Source organism: Corvus brachyrhynchos, unplaced genomic scaffold (genome assembly GCF_000691975.1).
Source record: "Corvus brachyrhynchos isolate BGI_N302 unplaced genomic scaffold, ASM69197v1 scaffold357, whole genome shotgun sequence".
NCBI lineage: Eukaryota > Metazoa > Chordata > Aves > Passeriformes > Corvidae > Corvus > Corvus brachyrhynchos.
In genome coordinates this window covers 77,985-95,744 of record NW_008239044.1, presented here as the reverse complement: position 1 = coordinate 95,744, position 17,760 = coordinate 77,985, and the positions used below count along the sequence as shown (strand labels likewise).

Below are 17,760 nucleotides of genomic sequence, written 5' to 3'. Positions count from 1 at the left end.
TGACATATAATAATCACAGTTTTGAATTTATTATCCACAGAAATGTTCTACCCTTCTTAACCATTAATGACTACAGCAAATAATAAATTAGCATTTTAGAAGGCAAACTGAGTGAACTGACTTAGAAGTCTAAAATCACAATTCCCATTATTATCATGCCGTAATTTCCCCATCCATGTTTATATTAATATGTACACTCATAATTATATGTATCAGTAATTAGTAATGCAGATATGTTTAACATGCTTTGGTTGGGGCTGCTGCAGAAATGATAACTTCTTTCAGTTATCAGTCAAAACATTTTATTAAATGTCTTTCAATATAGAATTGGTTTTTCAGTAAGAAGAAATGTATGACCGATCACACATTCAAACAGATGGGTGTGTGATTTTTTTGTCAATTAGCATTCCAGTTGTAAATAGGCCTGCAACTTCTGATTGATTGTCCTTAGAAATGTAAGGAATGTAATTAATTAATCTCTATCTGTGCATAATATAATTTCAACTATATGTGCATAATATAATTTCAACTTATTTTTGTAATTTTTCCCAAAATGTTAAGGCTACAATTAAAAAAATTAACAAACACTATTTGGGATAACCACTATTTAATTTGGGATATATGATTAAAAACACTATGAATGAAGGTGAATTTAAGTTCATGCTCATCTTTTTCCAGAACCAAAACCTAAGTTCCTGGTCCTAACTTTGAACTTAAAAGATTGAAGGAACAAATTCTGCATGTGAATAACTTGCCATTAAAGTTTCTGTTACTTCCCCAACATGCAGGGGCCGGTTTCACATAGAACATTTTGAAAGCTTGAGGACTCAAGCCTATCAGAAGCTTGGGATTTTTAAAAATAAAATAAATTGTAATGAGAGAGAACCCAGAAGTAGCTGAAAGTTTTCAAAATGAGCCAGACAAATGATTCATTGTCTAGAAAATCTGCCTTCAAGTTAAGTTATTAACTACATGCTAGAGAAGGTTAAGAGCTGCTTTGTCTATGGTTAGGTCCCTGCATGGGAAAAAGTTACCTGATGGTAAAGAGATATTTCAGTAGCAGGTTGTCCTGGTTTAAAAGACAGATGTCTGCCAAGGAAGGCAGGAACACCCCTGGAATGGAAAGATGACCCTCTCCCTCCTATTATTATGATTGAAATTACAGGGCATCCAGGCAAAGATATGGGAAAAGGAATAGTTCTTTACTAAACTATATTTATATAACAAGACAAAACAAACAACAACAGCAACAGCAACAACAACAAAAGAAAACCCAATGACAGCCTTTTCCTGCCTGTTAAGCGACTTCCGCTTTGGTGTAGTTACGACCACAACCGGCAGGGGGCGCTGTTGGCTCATGTAAAGGCAGTGAGGCTGCAGTAACTCCCCCGTGGCTTCAGAGGGCGCTGTTGGCTCAGGTGGCTTCAGAGGGCAGGCCAATGTGAGCCCTGAGCCTCCCCAGGGGGTAATGGTGGCCTCGGAGAGAGAGAGAAGGTGGAGGGGGGGTAAAGAGTTTGGTTTTCCCCAGGTTCTCACATGCACGATATGATATCCTGGCGATGGCAGCAGCCGAGGTTCCAGTCAAACCAGCAGCTCTGGAGAGAGGGAGGAGTTGTGTGAGGGGGTCCGGTTTACCCCTGAAGCACCCACGCAGACGGTATGGGTCTTCCTGGCAATGGCGAATGCTGAAAAGTCCCTGTCAACCGGCAGCTCCTGCAAGCCTCACCCATGGGGGGCAAGGAGAATTCCCCAGCAGCAAGGGTCCAGCACCAAAAACTGCCCGCACAGCCCTGCTCTTAGCCCAGCCAGCTGGTTCCCTCCTCAGCAAGCCAATGCCCAATCCCTGCCCTCCCTCCCTGGAAGCTTTCAGTGGAATGCAAGGGTCGTTGGCCAGTTCTTTTGTATCTTAATTGCCCATCATTCATTCTCCCCGGGCGTCAACCGCCCTTTCCTCTCAGTGTCCCCCTTTTCAGGTAACAAATGGGAGAAAATTCACTGAAAAAACCGAACCCACAACACAGGTAAAGCTCAAAAGGCAACATGTTGCTGCCTGTTCTGAGCTTCCCCTCCCCCCTCCCAAAGACATGTGCTCCGAGCTCCTTTTTTCCAAGCGCGGGCAAAGCCAAATGTAACTCAGACTCTTCAGCAGTGTCTGATTGGCCGGTCACCCCGGGTCCGCCCCCAGTCCTCCCCTTTCCCCTTCTCCTAATAAAGATGGTCGAGGGGAGGCAAACGCTCTCTTAGCTCAGCTACTTTCCTGTGAACATCTCTTGTTGTCTGTCTCATTTGAAAGCTTCTAACTGCAGGGAATTGAGCGGGCAGGGAGCTATATTTCTCCCTCTTTGCTTCTGCTGATGGTATTTGCTCTGCAGCTGATTCAGGTACCGATTTTAGAGCTACTAAAGTGCTAGATCGCCCTTGCTACCTCTCAAGGCTGCTCGAGGCTTTCTAAGGCATTGAAATACAAGCGCTAGCCGGTATAAAGCTGAAAAGATACCTTCCACATTTGGCGCCTAACGTGCTATCTCTGAACTCCGGTTCTGAGAGACTTTCAGGGTGTCCCGGCAGCTGTGTGTCTGCTGGAGTTAGCTCTGCACGTCCTGCTGTGCCAGCTCTGTGTGGCGAGGTGTTACTTTTTGTGTACCACAGCAACGCATCAAAATTTAGACAAGGAATACTGCACAAAATGTTTAATAATGAAAAGAATTATTATTGGAACAAGTTACACTAGAATATGATGAATACTTATAATTTCAAATATAGATCAAAAGTCTTTCTGGAAGACCTGCTCTAGTTCACTAATACTTCATGAGATTAATGAAATAATTAAGGGCGAATTTTAGAGGCAAACATTTCTTGACCTACATTATTCAAAAAAATAAGACAAGCTGATCATAGTAATCATTAAGATCTCTGGCTTTAAAATCTATGGATCTGTGGCCATGAGTATGCCGACAACATCAAGCTGAGTGGTGCAGTTGACACACCTGAAGGATGGGATGACATCCAGAGGGACCCAGACAAGCTCGAATTCTGGGCCCATGAGAACTACATAAGACTTAACAAGGACAAGTGCAAGGTGCTGCACCTGGGTAGGGGAAAACCCAGGTGATAATATAGACTGGGGGATGAACTGATCGAGAGCAGCCCTGCTGAGAAGGACTTGCAAGTGCTGGTGGATGAGGCTGGACATGAGGTGGGAACGTGTGCTTGCAGCCCAGAAAGCCAATGATATCCTGGGCTTCAATAGAAGCAGCATGGTCAGCAGGGTAAGGGAGGTGATTCTGCCCCTTTACTCCACTCTGGTGAGACCCCCCCTGGAGGCCACCAAGACGATCAGAGGGCTGAAGCACCTCTCCTCTGAAGAAAGGATGAGAGAGTTGGGAGTTGTTCAGCCTGGAGAAGAGGCGGCTTTGGGGAGACGTTATTGTGGCCTTTCAGTACCTGAAGGGAACCAACAAGAAAGCTTGAGAGGGACTTTTTACAAGAGCATGTAGTGCCAGGACAAGGGGGAATGGCTTCAAACTGAAAGAGAGTAGGTTTAGATTAGATATTAAGAAGAATTCTTTACTGTGAGAGTGGTGAGGCCTTGGCACAGGTCTCCCAGAGAAGTTGTGGATACCCCATCCCTGGAAGCATTTAAGGCCAGGTTGAATGGAAGTCTCAGCAGCCTGGTCTAGTGGAATGTGTCCCTGCCCATGGTGGAGGGGTTGGAACTGGATGATTCTTAAGGTCCCTTCCAACCCAAACCATTCTATAATTCTATGATTATATATATATATATATTCATAATTTATGGTTTTAAAAAATTGGTTCTTTGAACAGGTCACAAAAACTTGTCTCAGTGAAGTGAGAGGGTAGTGTAATAGCTTGAATGAGCCAGCAGGAGGCAGGACTTCAGCCCTGTAGTACTGCTGTAGAGAAGGTATTGTCAAAGAGTGGAGTGAGATTCAGAATTATGATTTAAATTATGCATCATGTTATAATATGTTAAAATGGGAGAGTCTACGGTTGTACTATATAGTGAGTTGATCTTATTATGATGAAATCTTAACCTTTTAATTTTTAATATAGAGTATCCTTTTAAATTTGACCTTTTCTGTCTGATTGAATAGTTTGACCTAATAGTATTTTCTACTGAAGCAAGAAAAAAATCTGTGTTCAAACATTATTTTTGCAATATTTCTTGCATACTCATCAGATCCTAGTATGCTTTTATCAAAAGGCTTATATTTCTAATAGTAAGCAGTTGTAAGAAAGACTTTCTTTTTCATTGAGAATTCCTACAGTAAGAATACTATTTGATTAGTTTATAAAAAGGGGAAAGCACATTTTATTTATGCACTAAGTGAAATATAATCTGAAATATTTTTCAGTTTTGTGCTGTATATTGAGTGAAGTCATTTTAGTAATGCAATTTGCCAGTATTAACTCTTTGGATAGTAGTATAATAATTAAAGAAGGGTAGGGAAGATTTATTTAAAAACTGTCAACAGTGGATATAAGTGGTTTTAAATGTACAGATGCTTTTCCATTGCTTTTCTGTTTTTTCCATTTAATGTGGCTCATTATGTGCCTTTTTTTACTGTACATCCCATTGTCTCAATGACTTTCAATGTTTTTGCTATTCTAGCTCTGCATCTAAACTACAGTTAGATTGTAACTTTATTTTTCTTGTTGTCATTATTGAATTAATAAGATGTATTAATATGGAAGGGAAGAATAGGAATGGATATGGTTGTCTACTCATTTGTATTAGGAGTAATACTACTGTATAATTAGTGGCTTATAATATTTTTTCATTTAAAAGTATTATTTTGAACTCATCTGATTTTTTATTTCCTTTTAATGATGAATCTTGCTGTCTGTGTAAGCCTCCAATTTTTGTTTACTTTGAGAGCTCTGGATATTCAAAGAATGCTCTAACAGGCTGTAGGGGGTGATATCCTGTACATTGAAGCTAATGACAGAAAACCTACTGAATGATTGAGATTTTACTCCATGGTTGCAGACAGCAGAAATTTTATTTCTTATTCACACTCAAAGTGTGCACAGTTCTTTCTCAAATACTTAGAGGAAGAAACATTGAGGCCTTTCTTAGGATTTTATTCTGGGATTTTTTTTTCTTTTATTCAAAACACTGATTGTTCAGTAATTTTTACTGTTTGCAATGTAGATTACTAGTAAATCCACTTCTCTTATTTCATGAATAGGGAGGAAGGTAAATTGGACTTTGAAAGTGGGATCCTGCAGTATATACGCAAGCAAAATGCCTCCCTGACTTCACTAGGAGGTTTGCCTTCATGAGGACTTCAGGATGAGGCCTTTAAGTAGAAAATATCCCTTAGCTGTGACCAAACTAGATATTTCTGTTGAACTTAAAGCAATCTATCAAAATTTTTCTGATTAGTCTTTTATACTGTCTTGAGTCATTTTCTAATGACATCTATTATCAGATTGAAATGGCGATTGAGACACTTCAAAAGTCTGATGGTCTTTCTACTCACAGAAGCTCTCTTCTCAACAGCCATGTAAGTTGTCTCTTCTTTCATGAAAGCTAATCTCTATCTTGTTCTGCATGCTTAGCCTGCCTCTAAATGTTTGTTTTAATTTATTGCTATTTTTTGCTTGTAATCTTTCCATTTTAGTTGCTTGTAATCTACATCTTATGTCACTAAATTTTGTCAGGCTAAGTGTCATGATACACTGTAGAGTGCATTTCTTTTCTAGGTTCTGTATTGTGTTAAGGAAGCTTAACATATTTGTCTATTTTGCAGGTCCCAATGTAAATGTAAAAATAACCAAATAACCCTTAGGTAGTCTGTGTTTGACATTTAAAAATAATTCTCTATAATTTGTGTACCTCAAATAATACTTTAAGAGCAGGTAAAGGGGGAAAGAAGCAGTGCACACATTTTGAATAAAAAATATACTTTAGATTTCTTTTCAGATATTTCTATTATTCTGAATAAGTTTATTATAACAATTCTGCAGATCCGTCTCATGAGATTTAAAAATGAAAACAATCTGTTAGTGTCTAATATATTTTCTTCTTCTGCCTTTTGCTTTGTTCTGTCTTTGCAAATCCTGTAGTTAGGAATTTTCCGTAATAAAAGGCTGAAGAGTTTTGCATAAAAAGATGGTTCCAAATATAACTTTTAGGTAAAGGAGTAAGGCTCAAAATTTAATCTTCAGTTTGTTTTTAAATAGTGCTAGTCTTTCTTGAAATGTTGTGCAAACAAAATGTTTTTTCTTCAGCTGGTATAAATAGTTTTGTATTTTTAATTGCTGCTAAATTTATATACATACTGCATCCCTTTTGCTTCTAAGCCTTACTAACAAACATAAAATTACATATTTTTTCAGATTCTTGTATTTCTTTACCACAGAAAAGTAAATATTGATTGTGATATGAATGTATGAGTATATTGGGTAGAGTCTATACACTTATTTTGATTTGTTGACATCTCCCCCCCCTCCCCCCAAGAGTGTGGTAATATGGAGGTGAAAAGCAAAATTTTTTTGTATAAATTTATCATCATGGTAGAAAAAGACAGCAGGAGCCAGTACAATTTCTTGGAAGAGAATTTAGTTTTCTTAGAAAATGTTAAAATTAGATGAAGGAAATTGAATTCTGTTTGAAATGTGAAGAAAGAGATTTAGATAATTTTGGATGTTTTAAAAGTAAATGTTTCCAACCTAGAAACATGTTAAAATTATTTTAGCATCATAATTAAATGAGTGATAAATTTTTTTGCAAAATGCCAAACATATGTATTAAAACTTAGATATACAAAGAATTGCTAAATCTGCCTTGAATCTGACAAGGAAATCCAGAATCTTCATAATGAAAACAATAAGAATTAAAGGACAAGCTTTTCTACATCAGAAAACCGTATTCCCCTATTTCCTCTGTAATGCACTAGTTAAAAGATCATGGAACAGATCCTCCTGGAAGAGGAGGAAACATATGGAACACGGGGAGGTTATTAGAGACAGTCAATGTGGCTTCAGCAAGGACAAATCATGCCTAACTAATCTAGTGGCCTTGTACAATGGAGCAACTGATTTGGTGGACAAAGGGAGAGGTATGGATGTCACCTATCTAGACATCTGTAAGGCCTTCGATACAGCCCCCTTCCTGCTGCTAAATTGGAGACATATGGGTTTGATGGGTGGACTCTTAGATGGATAAGAAACTGGCTGGATGGCTGCATCCAAAGCATTACAGCAAACAGCTCAGTGTCCAAACGAGGATCAGTAATGAATTGTGTCCCTCAAGAGCCTGTACTAGGACCATTGCCATTTAATATCTTCATCAATGGCTTAGATAGTGGGATAGAGTGGGTCTAAGTAGGGCCACAAAAATGATTAGAGGGCTGGAACACTTCTCCTATGAAGAAAGACAGAGAGACTTGAGGTTTTTCAGCCTGGAGAAGGCTCCATGGAGACCTTATTGCAGCCTTTCAGTACTTAAAGGGGGCTTATGAGAAAGATGTAGAGAGACTTTTTACCAGGGCCTGTAGTGACAGCAAAAGGAGCAATGGTTTTAAACTGGAAGAGGATAGATGTAAATTGAACATAAGGAAAGAAGTTCTTTACAATGAGGGTGATGAGACATTGGAACAATCAGGTTGCACAGAGAAGTTGTGGCTGCCCCATCCCTGGAAGTGTTCAAAGTCAGGTTGGATGGGGTTCTTTGCAACCTGATCCAGTTGAAAATGTCCCTAATCATTGAAGGGGAATTAGACTAGATGACCTTTAAAAGTCCCTTCCAACCCAAACTATTCTATTATTTTATGAAAATATCTTTCTAATAATGAGATTTGTATCTGTCTGTTATGGTAGTCTTATCCTGATGTTTCTTAACTGTTTTGAGGTATTTTAAAAACTACTGAAAGACAAATAGAGGGATCTATTGTGGATTCTGTGGGGAAAAAAGACCTGCAGGCATCTTGCTGTAATAAATGTTCTTTCCTAGCCTCAGTCATTTTGGAAGAAATTAATCAAACCCAGATCAAACTTACTGGATATTTTCCCTTTTTTAGAAACTTTTATTGAATTATGACTCAAGGACAGTAAATATGGTTTTAGTCCTATCTTCTTCCTTAAGCTCGCATTTTGCTGCCTTAATTAATACCTGTTTATTTTAATGATTTTTTTAAATTTTCCTTTATTTCCTTTCCTGATTTCTTTCTGTATGAGATTAAATAATTTATAATCTAATGATTTTTAAATATTGGCATTTCATTGAAGTTGTAGTCAATTTACCCATTCTGCATAAACCATTTAATACCATTCCAATGTTGTTAATATTATAAATCAACAAGTCAAAAATCAAAGTGTAGACATTTCAATTTTAGAATTAGATTTTTTCAAATACAAAAATGTGTTTAAGGTTGTTTGCAATAATGTTATCATGTCTGCAGATTATTTACTTTTTACATGGCATTCAGCTATTGGCATTCTTCTTTGAAGGCTGTAACTTGCCAAATAATCATGTCAGCATTTTTTTATTGAAATATCTTCACCCTGGAGCAAATATCCTTACTTGGTACTTATCTTGGGTTTTGCCTTCCCATTGTTGGCTAATGCCAAGCTGTGGTTGAAAGAATATCTGTCAAATACAGATAATTAGTAAAATGCACTGAAATTAACCCTAATAAATTATAATTAATCTGGAAAAAAAGTCTAATACTATATTTAGAAGTTAAATTGGAAATAATTCAGGGGTTTTGTTAATAATTTTTTTCTTTGTGAGGTAAAACAAATTGCTCATATTCCATAAACTAATTAGTATAGCTTAAATTGTAAGTTTGAAGGATATAATTAAGATATAATGAAATGGTTTTGATAATACACTCATGTAAAGGTAAAAAGTTATAATATTTTTTCCTAGGCTTTGTTTCAGAATTGTAAATGCTCAAGTTAATAAAAAATTGTGAATGTTAAGACTGCGTTTATACCTAAAAAGTTGATATAAGGATGATGAACTGCACTTTTTAATGTTTATTTAAAGTGCAACATTATCTACATCCATCTTGCACACAGCTAGATTATGCTTCTCTTACATCTTTACACAGAGCTCTTGTTTAGAAACCTAAGCATGATAGTTCTAGTGATGTTTTCTGTAAGAAAGTAAACATGCAGATGGTCTTTGAAAGGTCTCGAGTAAATGTTTTCCTAATTTTTTTTTCATTTTTCATGTATTGTGTTCAGTAAATTGCTTACAACTGACTTAAACAGAACTGTATGTCCAATATATTCATTATAATCTAATTTTTACTAATAGTTCTGCAATAAAGAAGGGTCAGAGTGGAAACATACTTCAAGAGTAATGGACACTAAAATATTGATATTCTTGTTCTGTAAATGACAAGTTATATGGAACATTACTAGAACACATTTTGTTCAGTGATCTATTAGTAAGTAGCCCTGCAGAGTAGCATATTCAATGTCACATAATTATATATTTTACTATACTTTAAACACATATCTCGGTCATATTAATTGCTTTGGTGGACTAAAGTGAAATGGCTTAAACAACTGTGTGAGGGTCCAGCATAATGGAATAAAACTTTGTTCCAAATGCCAAAACCAAATCCATGGTTTGGGGATTTATTGGATGCTCAAACTAAGTCCAGACTTTCTGTAAGATTTGTGAACCTGGAAAATTTGGATGTTCATTCTAATTAATTTTGGTATAATTACTTGCTTAAGTAATTAGTAAATACAAGATGAAAACAAAATTTGGAAATTATTCAAGTGGAAATTAAAGGGAAATTCCAAGGTTATGAAACCATGGGGGGAGGAAGGTGCAAGCTAAATAAAATGATAGTATCCCCAAAAATCTGAAACCACATAAGTTAAATATAGAATCATAGGATCATTTAGGTTGGAAAAGACCTTTAAGATCAAGTCCAACTGATAACACTGCCAAGTCTACCACTAAACCATGTCCCTAAGTGCCATAGCTACATGTCTTTTAAACACCTCCAGGGCTGGTGACTCAACCACTTCACTGGGCAGCCTGTTCCAATGCTTGACAACCCTTTCATTGAAGAAAATTTTCCTATATTTCCATTTACTCTTGTCCTATTTCTTGTTACTTAAGAGACTGACATCTACATCACTACAAGCTCCTTTTAGGTAGTTGTAGAGAGTGTGATATGGTCCCCTCTAAGCCTCCTTTTCTCCAGGCTAAACAACCCCAGTTTCCTCAGCTGCTCCTCATAGGACTTGTGCTCCAGACCTTTCACCAGCTTCATTGCTCTTCTTTGGACATGCTCTAGCACCTCAGTGTCTTTCTTGTAATGAGTGGCCCAAAACTGAACACAGGATTTGAGGTTCGGCCTCACAGCTGCCAAGTACAGGGGGGCAATCACTTCCCTAGCCCTGCTGGCCACATTATTGCTGATACAAGCCAGGATGCCATCAGCCTTTTTGGCCACCTGGGCACATGCTGGCTTATGTTCAGTCAGCTGTCAACCAGCACACCCAGATCCTTTTCTGACCAGCAGTTTTCCAGCCACTCTTACCCAAGCCTGTAGTGCTGCATGGGGTTGTCGTGACCCAAGTGCAGGACCATGCACTTCGCCTTGTTGAACCTCATACAAGCTCTGTAGAGCCTTCCTACCCTCCAGCAGATCAACACGCCCACCCAACTTGATGTCATCTGCAAACTTACTGAGGGTACACTCAATCCCCTTGTCCAGATCATTGATAAAGATATTAATCAGAACTGGCCCCAATACTGAGCCCTGGGGAACACCACTTGTGGCCAGCCACCAAATGGATGTAACTCCATTCACCACCACTCTTTTGGCCCAGCCATCCATCCAGTTTTTTACCCAGCAAACAGTATGCCTGTCCAAGCCATGAGCAGCCAGCTTCTTCAGGGGAATGCACTGGGAGACACTGTCAAAGCCCTTACTAAGGTTCAGGTAAACAACATCCACAGCCTTTCCCTCATCCACTAAGTGCGTCACCTTGTCATAGAAGGACACCAAGTTAGTCAAGCAGGACCTGCCTTTCCTAAACCAATGCTGACTGGGCCTGATCCCCTGGGTGTCCTGTACATACCATGTAATGGCACTCAAGATGATCTGCTCCATAACGTTCTCTGGCACTGAAGTCAGACTGACAGGCCTGTAGTTCCCTGGATCCTCCTTCTGGCCCTCCTTATAGGTTTGCTAACTTCTAGTCAAGTGCAACCTCCCCCATTAGTCAGGAGTGCTGATAAATAAAAACTATAAAAATATTTCCATTTTATTTTTTGTTCTCTTATACTGGTAATTGTCATTAAAATGACCATTTTACTTGAGTTTTGTGTGAATGACCCTGAGATTTGCTCAGTTGGTTAGAGCATGGTGCCAATAACACCAAGGTTGTGGGTTCAATCCCTGTATGGGTCATTTACTTAAGAGTTGGACTTGATCCTCATGGGTCCCTTCCAACTCAGAATATTCTGTGGATCTATGTTAGTTACTATTTGTCCTATATAAAGGTACAGTGATGTATTAGAAACTGTTTGCCTAAATGTTTCCAAAATTATTCACCAAAATTCTGAAATAAATTACAAAGGAAAAAAAAATAATGTTAATTCTCTTCCTCTTAGAAGTCAAAAGCAAAGAGTCTACAACAGAAAGGGATTGGGCCCATGATGCTTTATAGCTATACAAGTTATTTTTCATGTCCTCTAGATTGCTTTTTACCTTATATTTGATAGTTTCTTCTTTGTATTTGGAAGACAATAAACCCTATTAAGTTGAATGTAGTACTGGGTTTTTTTCATTTGTATTTTTTTAATTCCATGTGAAGAGAAATAGTATATCATTCCAGATTTTAAAATTTATTAACTTAGTTCTATTAGGTTTTTTTCATGCAATTAATATAAATTACATTGGTTATTTTCTTTCCTTGGAGTTCCAGCAATTTTTCTCCAAAGCACAAATAATTTCATAAAATGTTAATGAATGGTACTGAATCTGAAATATTTTTAGAAGTGGAGCTATCTGGGCTCACAGGTGCCATAAGTCTTGTTATTTCCTTGTAAACCTAAAAAAAATTCCGAAACTAAGGCATCATGGCATATCTAACATTGAAAGAAATTTAAAGAGATTATATTTGCTTGAAGAACAAAGTCACTGTATTAAACAGGCCTTAAGAGTGGTCTAAAAAATATCAGAGTTCTGTGTTGTACAATTAAGTGGGGGTTTTCAGTAGAGTAATACTGAATTTACATATGTTCACTCTTTCATATTTGACATAGCTCCAATGGCTTTTAGACAACTATGAAACTGCAGAAGGAGTGAGTCTCCCCAGAAGTACCCTTTACAACCATTACTTACGTCATTGTCAGGAGCACAAGTTAGATCCAGTCAATGCTGCCTCCTTTGGAAAACTCATACGGTCAATCTTCATGGGATTACGGACCAGAAGACTGGGAACCAGGTTTGCGTTAATAAAATCTTAAAGTTTAATTAAAGTTTAATTTAAAGTTAGAAAAATACCAATAATAATCGTGAACATGAAGCTCATATATTAAAAACAAGCAAGGAATTAAGCAAATAAAAATATTTAAAACTTTTCTGTTAAGGGAGTTGCCAAATCCAGCAGACTTCAGGACTCAGGGGACTCCTGGTCTGCTATAGCCAGATTCTGTGTACTCTTATGACCCAGATATCTTCCATCTCAGTCCAATGGATGCAGCTACTGCTGTTTCCATTTGCAGGTCCAGATAATAGTGAGACTGAACATGTATTCTAAAGATGCAGACAAATGCACACATGACACTAACACAGCTAACCACAGAAGCTAACACAGGGCAATGCCTTTACCAGCACCCATATAGACACTCTCATAAACATGAACACAGATAGCCCAATTCTGTTCTTTCATTCCAGTTGACCAGGACTGATTAGTGGAACATTCACAAACCCTCACTCACAAGCATATCCCATTTATGGAATTGTTTTATTCACCATGACTGCATAAGTAATTTAGTTGGTTTTTTATTTACCTTATTCTATTTAAATGAAGCCCAACAGTAAAGTGCTGGAAAATATAGTTTAAGTGAACTGATTTTCAGAAGCTGGTGGAGCTATATCAGTTTTATACCAGAGTGAGAGGAAAGACAAGCCTAACTTTTATGTACTGTTTTCCAGTCAGCGCAAATGTTAACGTGTGATGTATATACAAAAGAAACAATGTTATTTTTGTTCTTTCATGAAGGGGGAACTCTAAATACCATTATTATGGGATTCGTGTCAAACCAGATTCTCCCCTTAATCGTCTACAAGAGGACATGCAATATATGGCTATGAGACAGCAACCCATGCAGCAGAAACAGAGGTATAGTGTTATATGAAACTACTTTTTCATATTTTTAGTTCTTAGAACCTTACCTGTCTGCATTTATGTGGCAAAGTTGAATCTCTAATGGAAATTTTTTAACTTCCCTTGGGAAAAAGAGAAGTTTGTCAGTTCAGCAGTTGATGTTGCTGGAGTCTGATATCAGTAGACAGACATACCTAAAAACTCATAAATTTGAAAAATTTATTAAAAAAGTAAAATATTATTCAGTTCTTCAGAACAGACACTTCTTGGTGGTCTTGGGTTATTTTCTCACAAGATGGAAAAAAAAGTAATAGGAGCTTTGAATTTCAAATTCTGCTGTTCATTTTCATCTCTTTATTCAGCACACATAAAAAATGATAGAAGAACTTGTGATTAGGTTCAGCTTTGTGTTGATCTCCTCCTCCTGACAAGAACTGATTCATCAAACCCCCGAACTTGAGCAGAGAAGACTTGGGCCTCTTCTGGGCTCTGCTTGGAATAATCCCATGGGAGACAGTCCTACAGGGCAAAGGGGTCCAGAAGAGCTGGTTTATTTTTCAAGGATCACCTTCTCAAAGTTAAAGAATGGTCCATCCCAACATGCAGGAAGTCAAGCAAAGGTGGAAGGAGGCCTGCATGGATGAACAAGGAGCTCCTGACAAAGCTCAAACGTATAAAGAAAGTATACAAGAGGTGGAAGCAAGGTCAGGGAACCTAGGAGGAATATAGAGTCTGTCTATAGACTCTCTATATGTATAGACTGTCTGAGTGTGCAGGGATGGTGTTAGGAAAGCCTATGAAGGACAAGAAGATTACTGAGAGTTGTCAGCATGTATTTACAAAGGGGAAATCATGCTTGACCAACCCAATAGTTTTCTACAATGAGGTGAATGGCTCCATGGATGAAGAAAGAGCAGTGGATTATGTCTATATTGACTTTAGCAAGGCTTTCAAAACTGTCTTCCTGTCAGGGAGCAGCAAGGGCTGGCTTCTCCCTAAGGAATGGGGAACTGGGAGTCGAGTACCATGGTATACACAGCAGGGACCTCACCAGCCTGGGCCTAGTCCTGCAGTATCCAAGTGAAGTGAGCAGGGCAGATCTGGAGATGGTAGTCAAATTTAACCGAGAGTCCAGATCATCAGACAAATTTGTGGTGATGACACAGGTCCAAGGTCCAGCCAGGAAGTCAGTCCACAAATCAGACTCAGGTCTGGTGAGGACAACCAGGGTCAGACACAGTCCACTGATCATTGGGTAGGTCCCTAGGGGCAAGACAGGTCCAAGGTCAAGACAGAATGCAAATCTATAATTTGGGGTCCAGGTCAATGGAATCCATACCAGTCACAGGCGTGGGTGTGGCTGAGCTAGAGATCAGTACTACTGCAACACAGGGATCTTATCAATGTGTATAAATACCTGATGGGAGGGAGTAAAGACAAAGCCAGACTCTTCTCAGCAGTGCCCAGTAACAGGACAATGAGCAATGGGCACAAACTGAAAAACAGAAAATGTCATTTAGTTGAAAGACACCTCTGGCAATTGTCTAGTCCACACACACACACCCGCAGCACAAAGCTGTGTCAGCTAGAGCAGGTTGCCCACGCCCATGTACAGTTGGGTTTTGAATTTGTCTAAAGGTGGAGACTCCACAAACTTACTGGGCAAACTGTTTCAGTGTTCAACCACCCCTAGAGTAAAAAAACCCCAGAATTTTCTTATGTTTAAGTGGAATTTCCTGCAGTACAATTTGTGCCCATTGCCTTTTGTCCTTTCACTGGATACTAATGAAAATAGTGTGGATCTGCTTTATTTATTCCATCCCAACAGTATCTATATAAAGTAGTTTTGAAGATCTTTGTTCATCCCCTAAATCAATTCAGGTGTGCAAAGATTTCAGTAAAATAAATTTCCAAATCCCCAGCATTCTAAATAGATGACATGCAGAGTAGGGAGCTAGAATGACTCTGTGATATTTACAAGGTGAAAAACTTAGTACTGTTTGTTTTCTGTGCAAAATCAGATATACTAATATACTTTTCAGACAAGAGGTGTTTATCCAATAGAAAAATAAGAAATTTTCATTGAAAAAATTGGGAATCCATGAACCAACTGTTACCTACACAACGTTTTGTGCAAAAACTGCCAACTTTGAAGGTTTTGATGTAAATTTTTTGATGGAAAAAATAGACATTTTAAAAGCAAGACCAGATGTCTTCCTAATATTTTTATCACAATGGACTATGGTTAACATAATAGTAATTTTAAACAAAAGTTTAAATATATATATATATATAAAAACTAGCATTTCTTATTCTAACATGTTTAATACAATTTTGCTGTTCTCTAGCATGCAGAAATCTTTCCTTCTACTTTTTATTTCTGTTTATATCCTTATTTTGCAGGGTTTAGGATACAGTTTGGTCAGATTTTCTTCTGAAATATGTATGGAGGGAAAGCTTGACCCATATAGTTGCTTGTTTATTTTAATGGATATAAAGATTCTCATGTATGTACTAGACCTCAGAAGTTAATGCTTGGGGGGTGGGGGAAAGGATAAAAGAGCTACATGTAAGAAAAACAAAAAAAAAGTATGCATTAAGCTGCATTACATTTTTTAAACACTACATTTCTGAACTAAGACTTCTGCCACAGTTATGAAGCATGCTTAGTATATATCTGAGAAGTTTAGTATATAACTGTATATTTGTATAAATTTTATCTTACAGTATTCATAAATCTATCATGTTTTAACACAAGATAAAGGGCTTAATACTATAGCTTGAGTCATTAAGAGCAATCTTGTTATTCCCAGTTTTATTAATATTTCTAATTTTATTTAAAAACTAAAAAAAGTTTTAACTTACAATAATTCTCTTTTAAGAAGACATTCAGAGCAAAGAGAATCTAAGAATCATGAATGTTTCCTTCTCCTTTCTGATAACTCAAGCTGGGAAATGTTATTTTTCTCCTTTAGAATCAGCTGACAACTGTGTTTGCTTTTTCTGTTCAGATGTATCAATTCTACCCCCTCTCCATCAATCACATCTAATTGGATAGACACTTCTAGTTTTTGACTTCTTGACAAAGTGTAGGCTGAATTTATGCTACAGATCACTTTTCCTCATTCTTAATTTGAAAGGTCATGCAACTTTCCTACTTGTGTGACATTGTATTCCCAGAATCACAGGATATGATGAGTTGACTGGGACCGATAAGGATCACTGAGTCCAACTCCTGGCCCTGCACAGGACCATCCCCAAGAGTCACACCATGTGCCTGAGAGTACTGTCCAAATACTTCTTGAACTCTGTTAGGCTTAGTGCTATGACCACTTCCTTGGGGAGCCTGTTACAGTGCCCAACCACCCTCTGGGTGAAGAACCTTTTTCTCATATCCAACCTAAACCTCCCCTGACACAGCTTCAGACCATTCCCTTGGGTACTGCCATTGGCCACCACAGAGATCAGTGCCTGCCCCTCCTCTTCCCCTCACAAGGAAGTTGTAGACTGTGATGAGGTCCCTCCTCAGTCTCCTCTTATCCAGGCTGAACAGACCAAGTGACCTCAGCCGCTCCTCATTCAGCTTCCCCTCAAGGCCCTTCACCATCTTTGCTGCCCTCCTCTGAATGCTCTCTAATAGCTTAATATCTTTTTTATATTGCGGTGCCCAAAACTGCACACAGTATTTAAGGTAAGGCTGCACCAGTGCAGAGCAGAGTGGGACAATCACCTCCTTTGACTGGCTGGCACTGCTGTGCCTAATGTACCCCAGGACACGGTTGGCCCTTCTGGCTGCCAGGGCACACAGCTGACTCATGTTCAACTTTCCATCAACCAGGACCCCCAGGTCCCTTTCTGCGGCCCTGCTTTCCAGCATCTCATTCCCCAGTCTGTCCGTACATCCAGGGTTGCCCTATCCCAGGTGCAGAATCCGGCACTTTCCCTTGTTGAACTTCATATGGTTGGTGATTGCCCAGTCCTCTAATTTGTCGAGGTCTCCCTGCAGGACCTCTCTGCCTTTGAGAGAGTCGAGACCTCCTCCAGTTTTGTATCATCTGCGAACTTGTTTAGTATCCCTTCCGGTCCTGCATCCAAGTAATTTATACAGATGTTGAAGAGCACACGAACAAGGATGGAATCCTGCAGAACTCCAGACACAGGTCACCAGTCTGATGTCACCCCATTCACTATAAGCCTTTGCACCTGACCCATGAGCCAGTTGCTCACCCATTGCATGATGTGTTTATTCAGCTGTGGGCTGGACATTTTGTCCAGAAGGTTCTTGTGGGAGATGATGCCTTTTCCTGGTGTTAAAATCAAGAGTCATACACGGTTAGAAGGGGAAAAGGGATTTTACCTTGGTATTTATTTTAAGGATCCTTAGGTGTACACGTCCAGGTCATATGCATCGAGATGCACCCC

The 17,760-nt window shown here is 38.5% G+C and overlaps 1 protein-coding gene across 2 annotated transcripts in view; it reads left to right on the top strand.

Annotated features, from left to right (window-relative positions):
* Positions 1-17,760, top strand: part of LOC103618999 (transcription factor RFX3) — a 154,850-nt gene that overhangs the window by 70,693 nt on the left and 66,397 nt on the right. For both annotated transcript variants that reach the window (XM_008637471.1, XM_017739026.1), the window contains exons 4-6: positions 5,457-5,531; positions 12,272-12,453; positions 13,234-13,353. In XM_008637471.1, the coding sequence (XP_008635693.1) occupies positions 5,457-5,531; positions 12,272-12,453; positions 13,234-13,353 (377 nt within the window). The remainder of the gene's footprint in view (positions 1-5,456; positions 5,532-12,271; positions 12,454-13,233; positions 13,354-17,760) is intronic.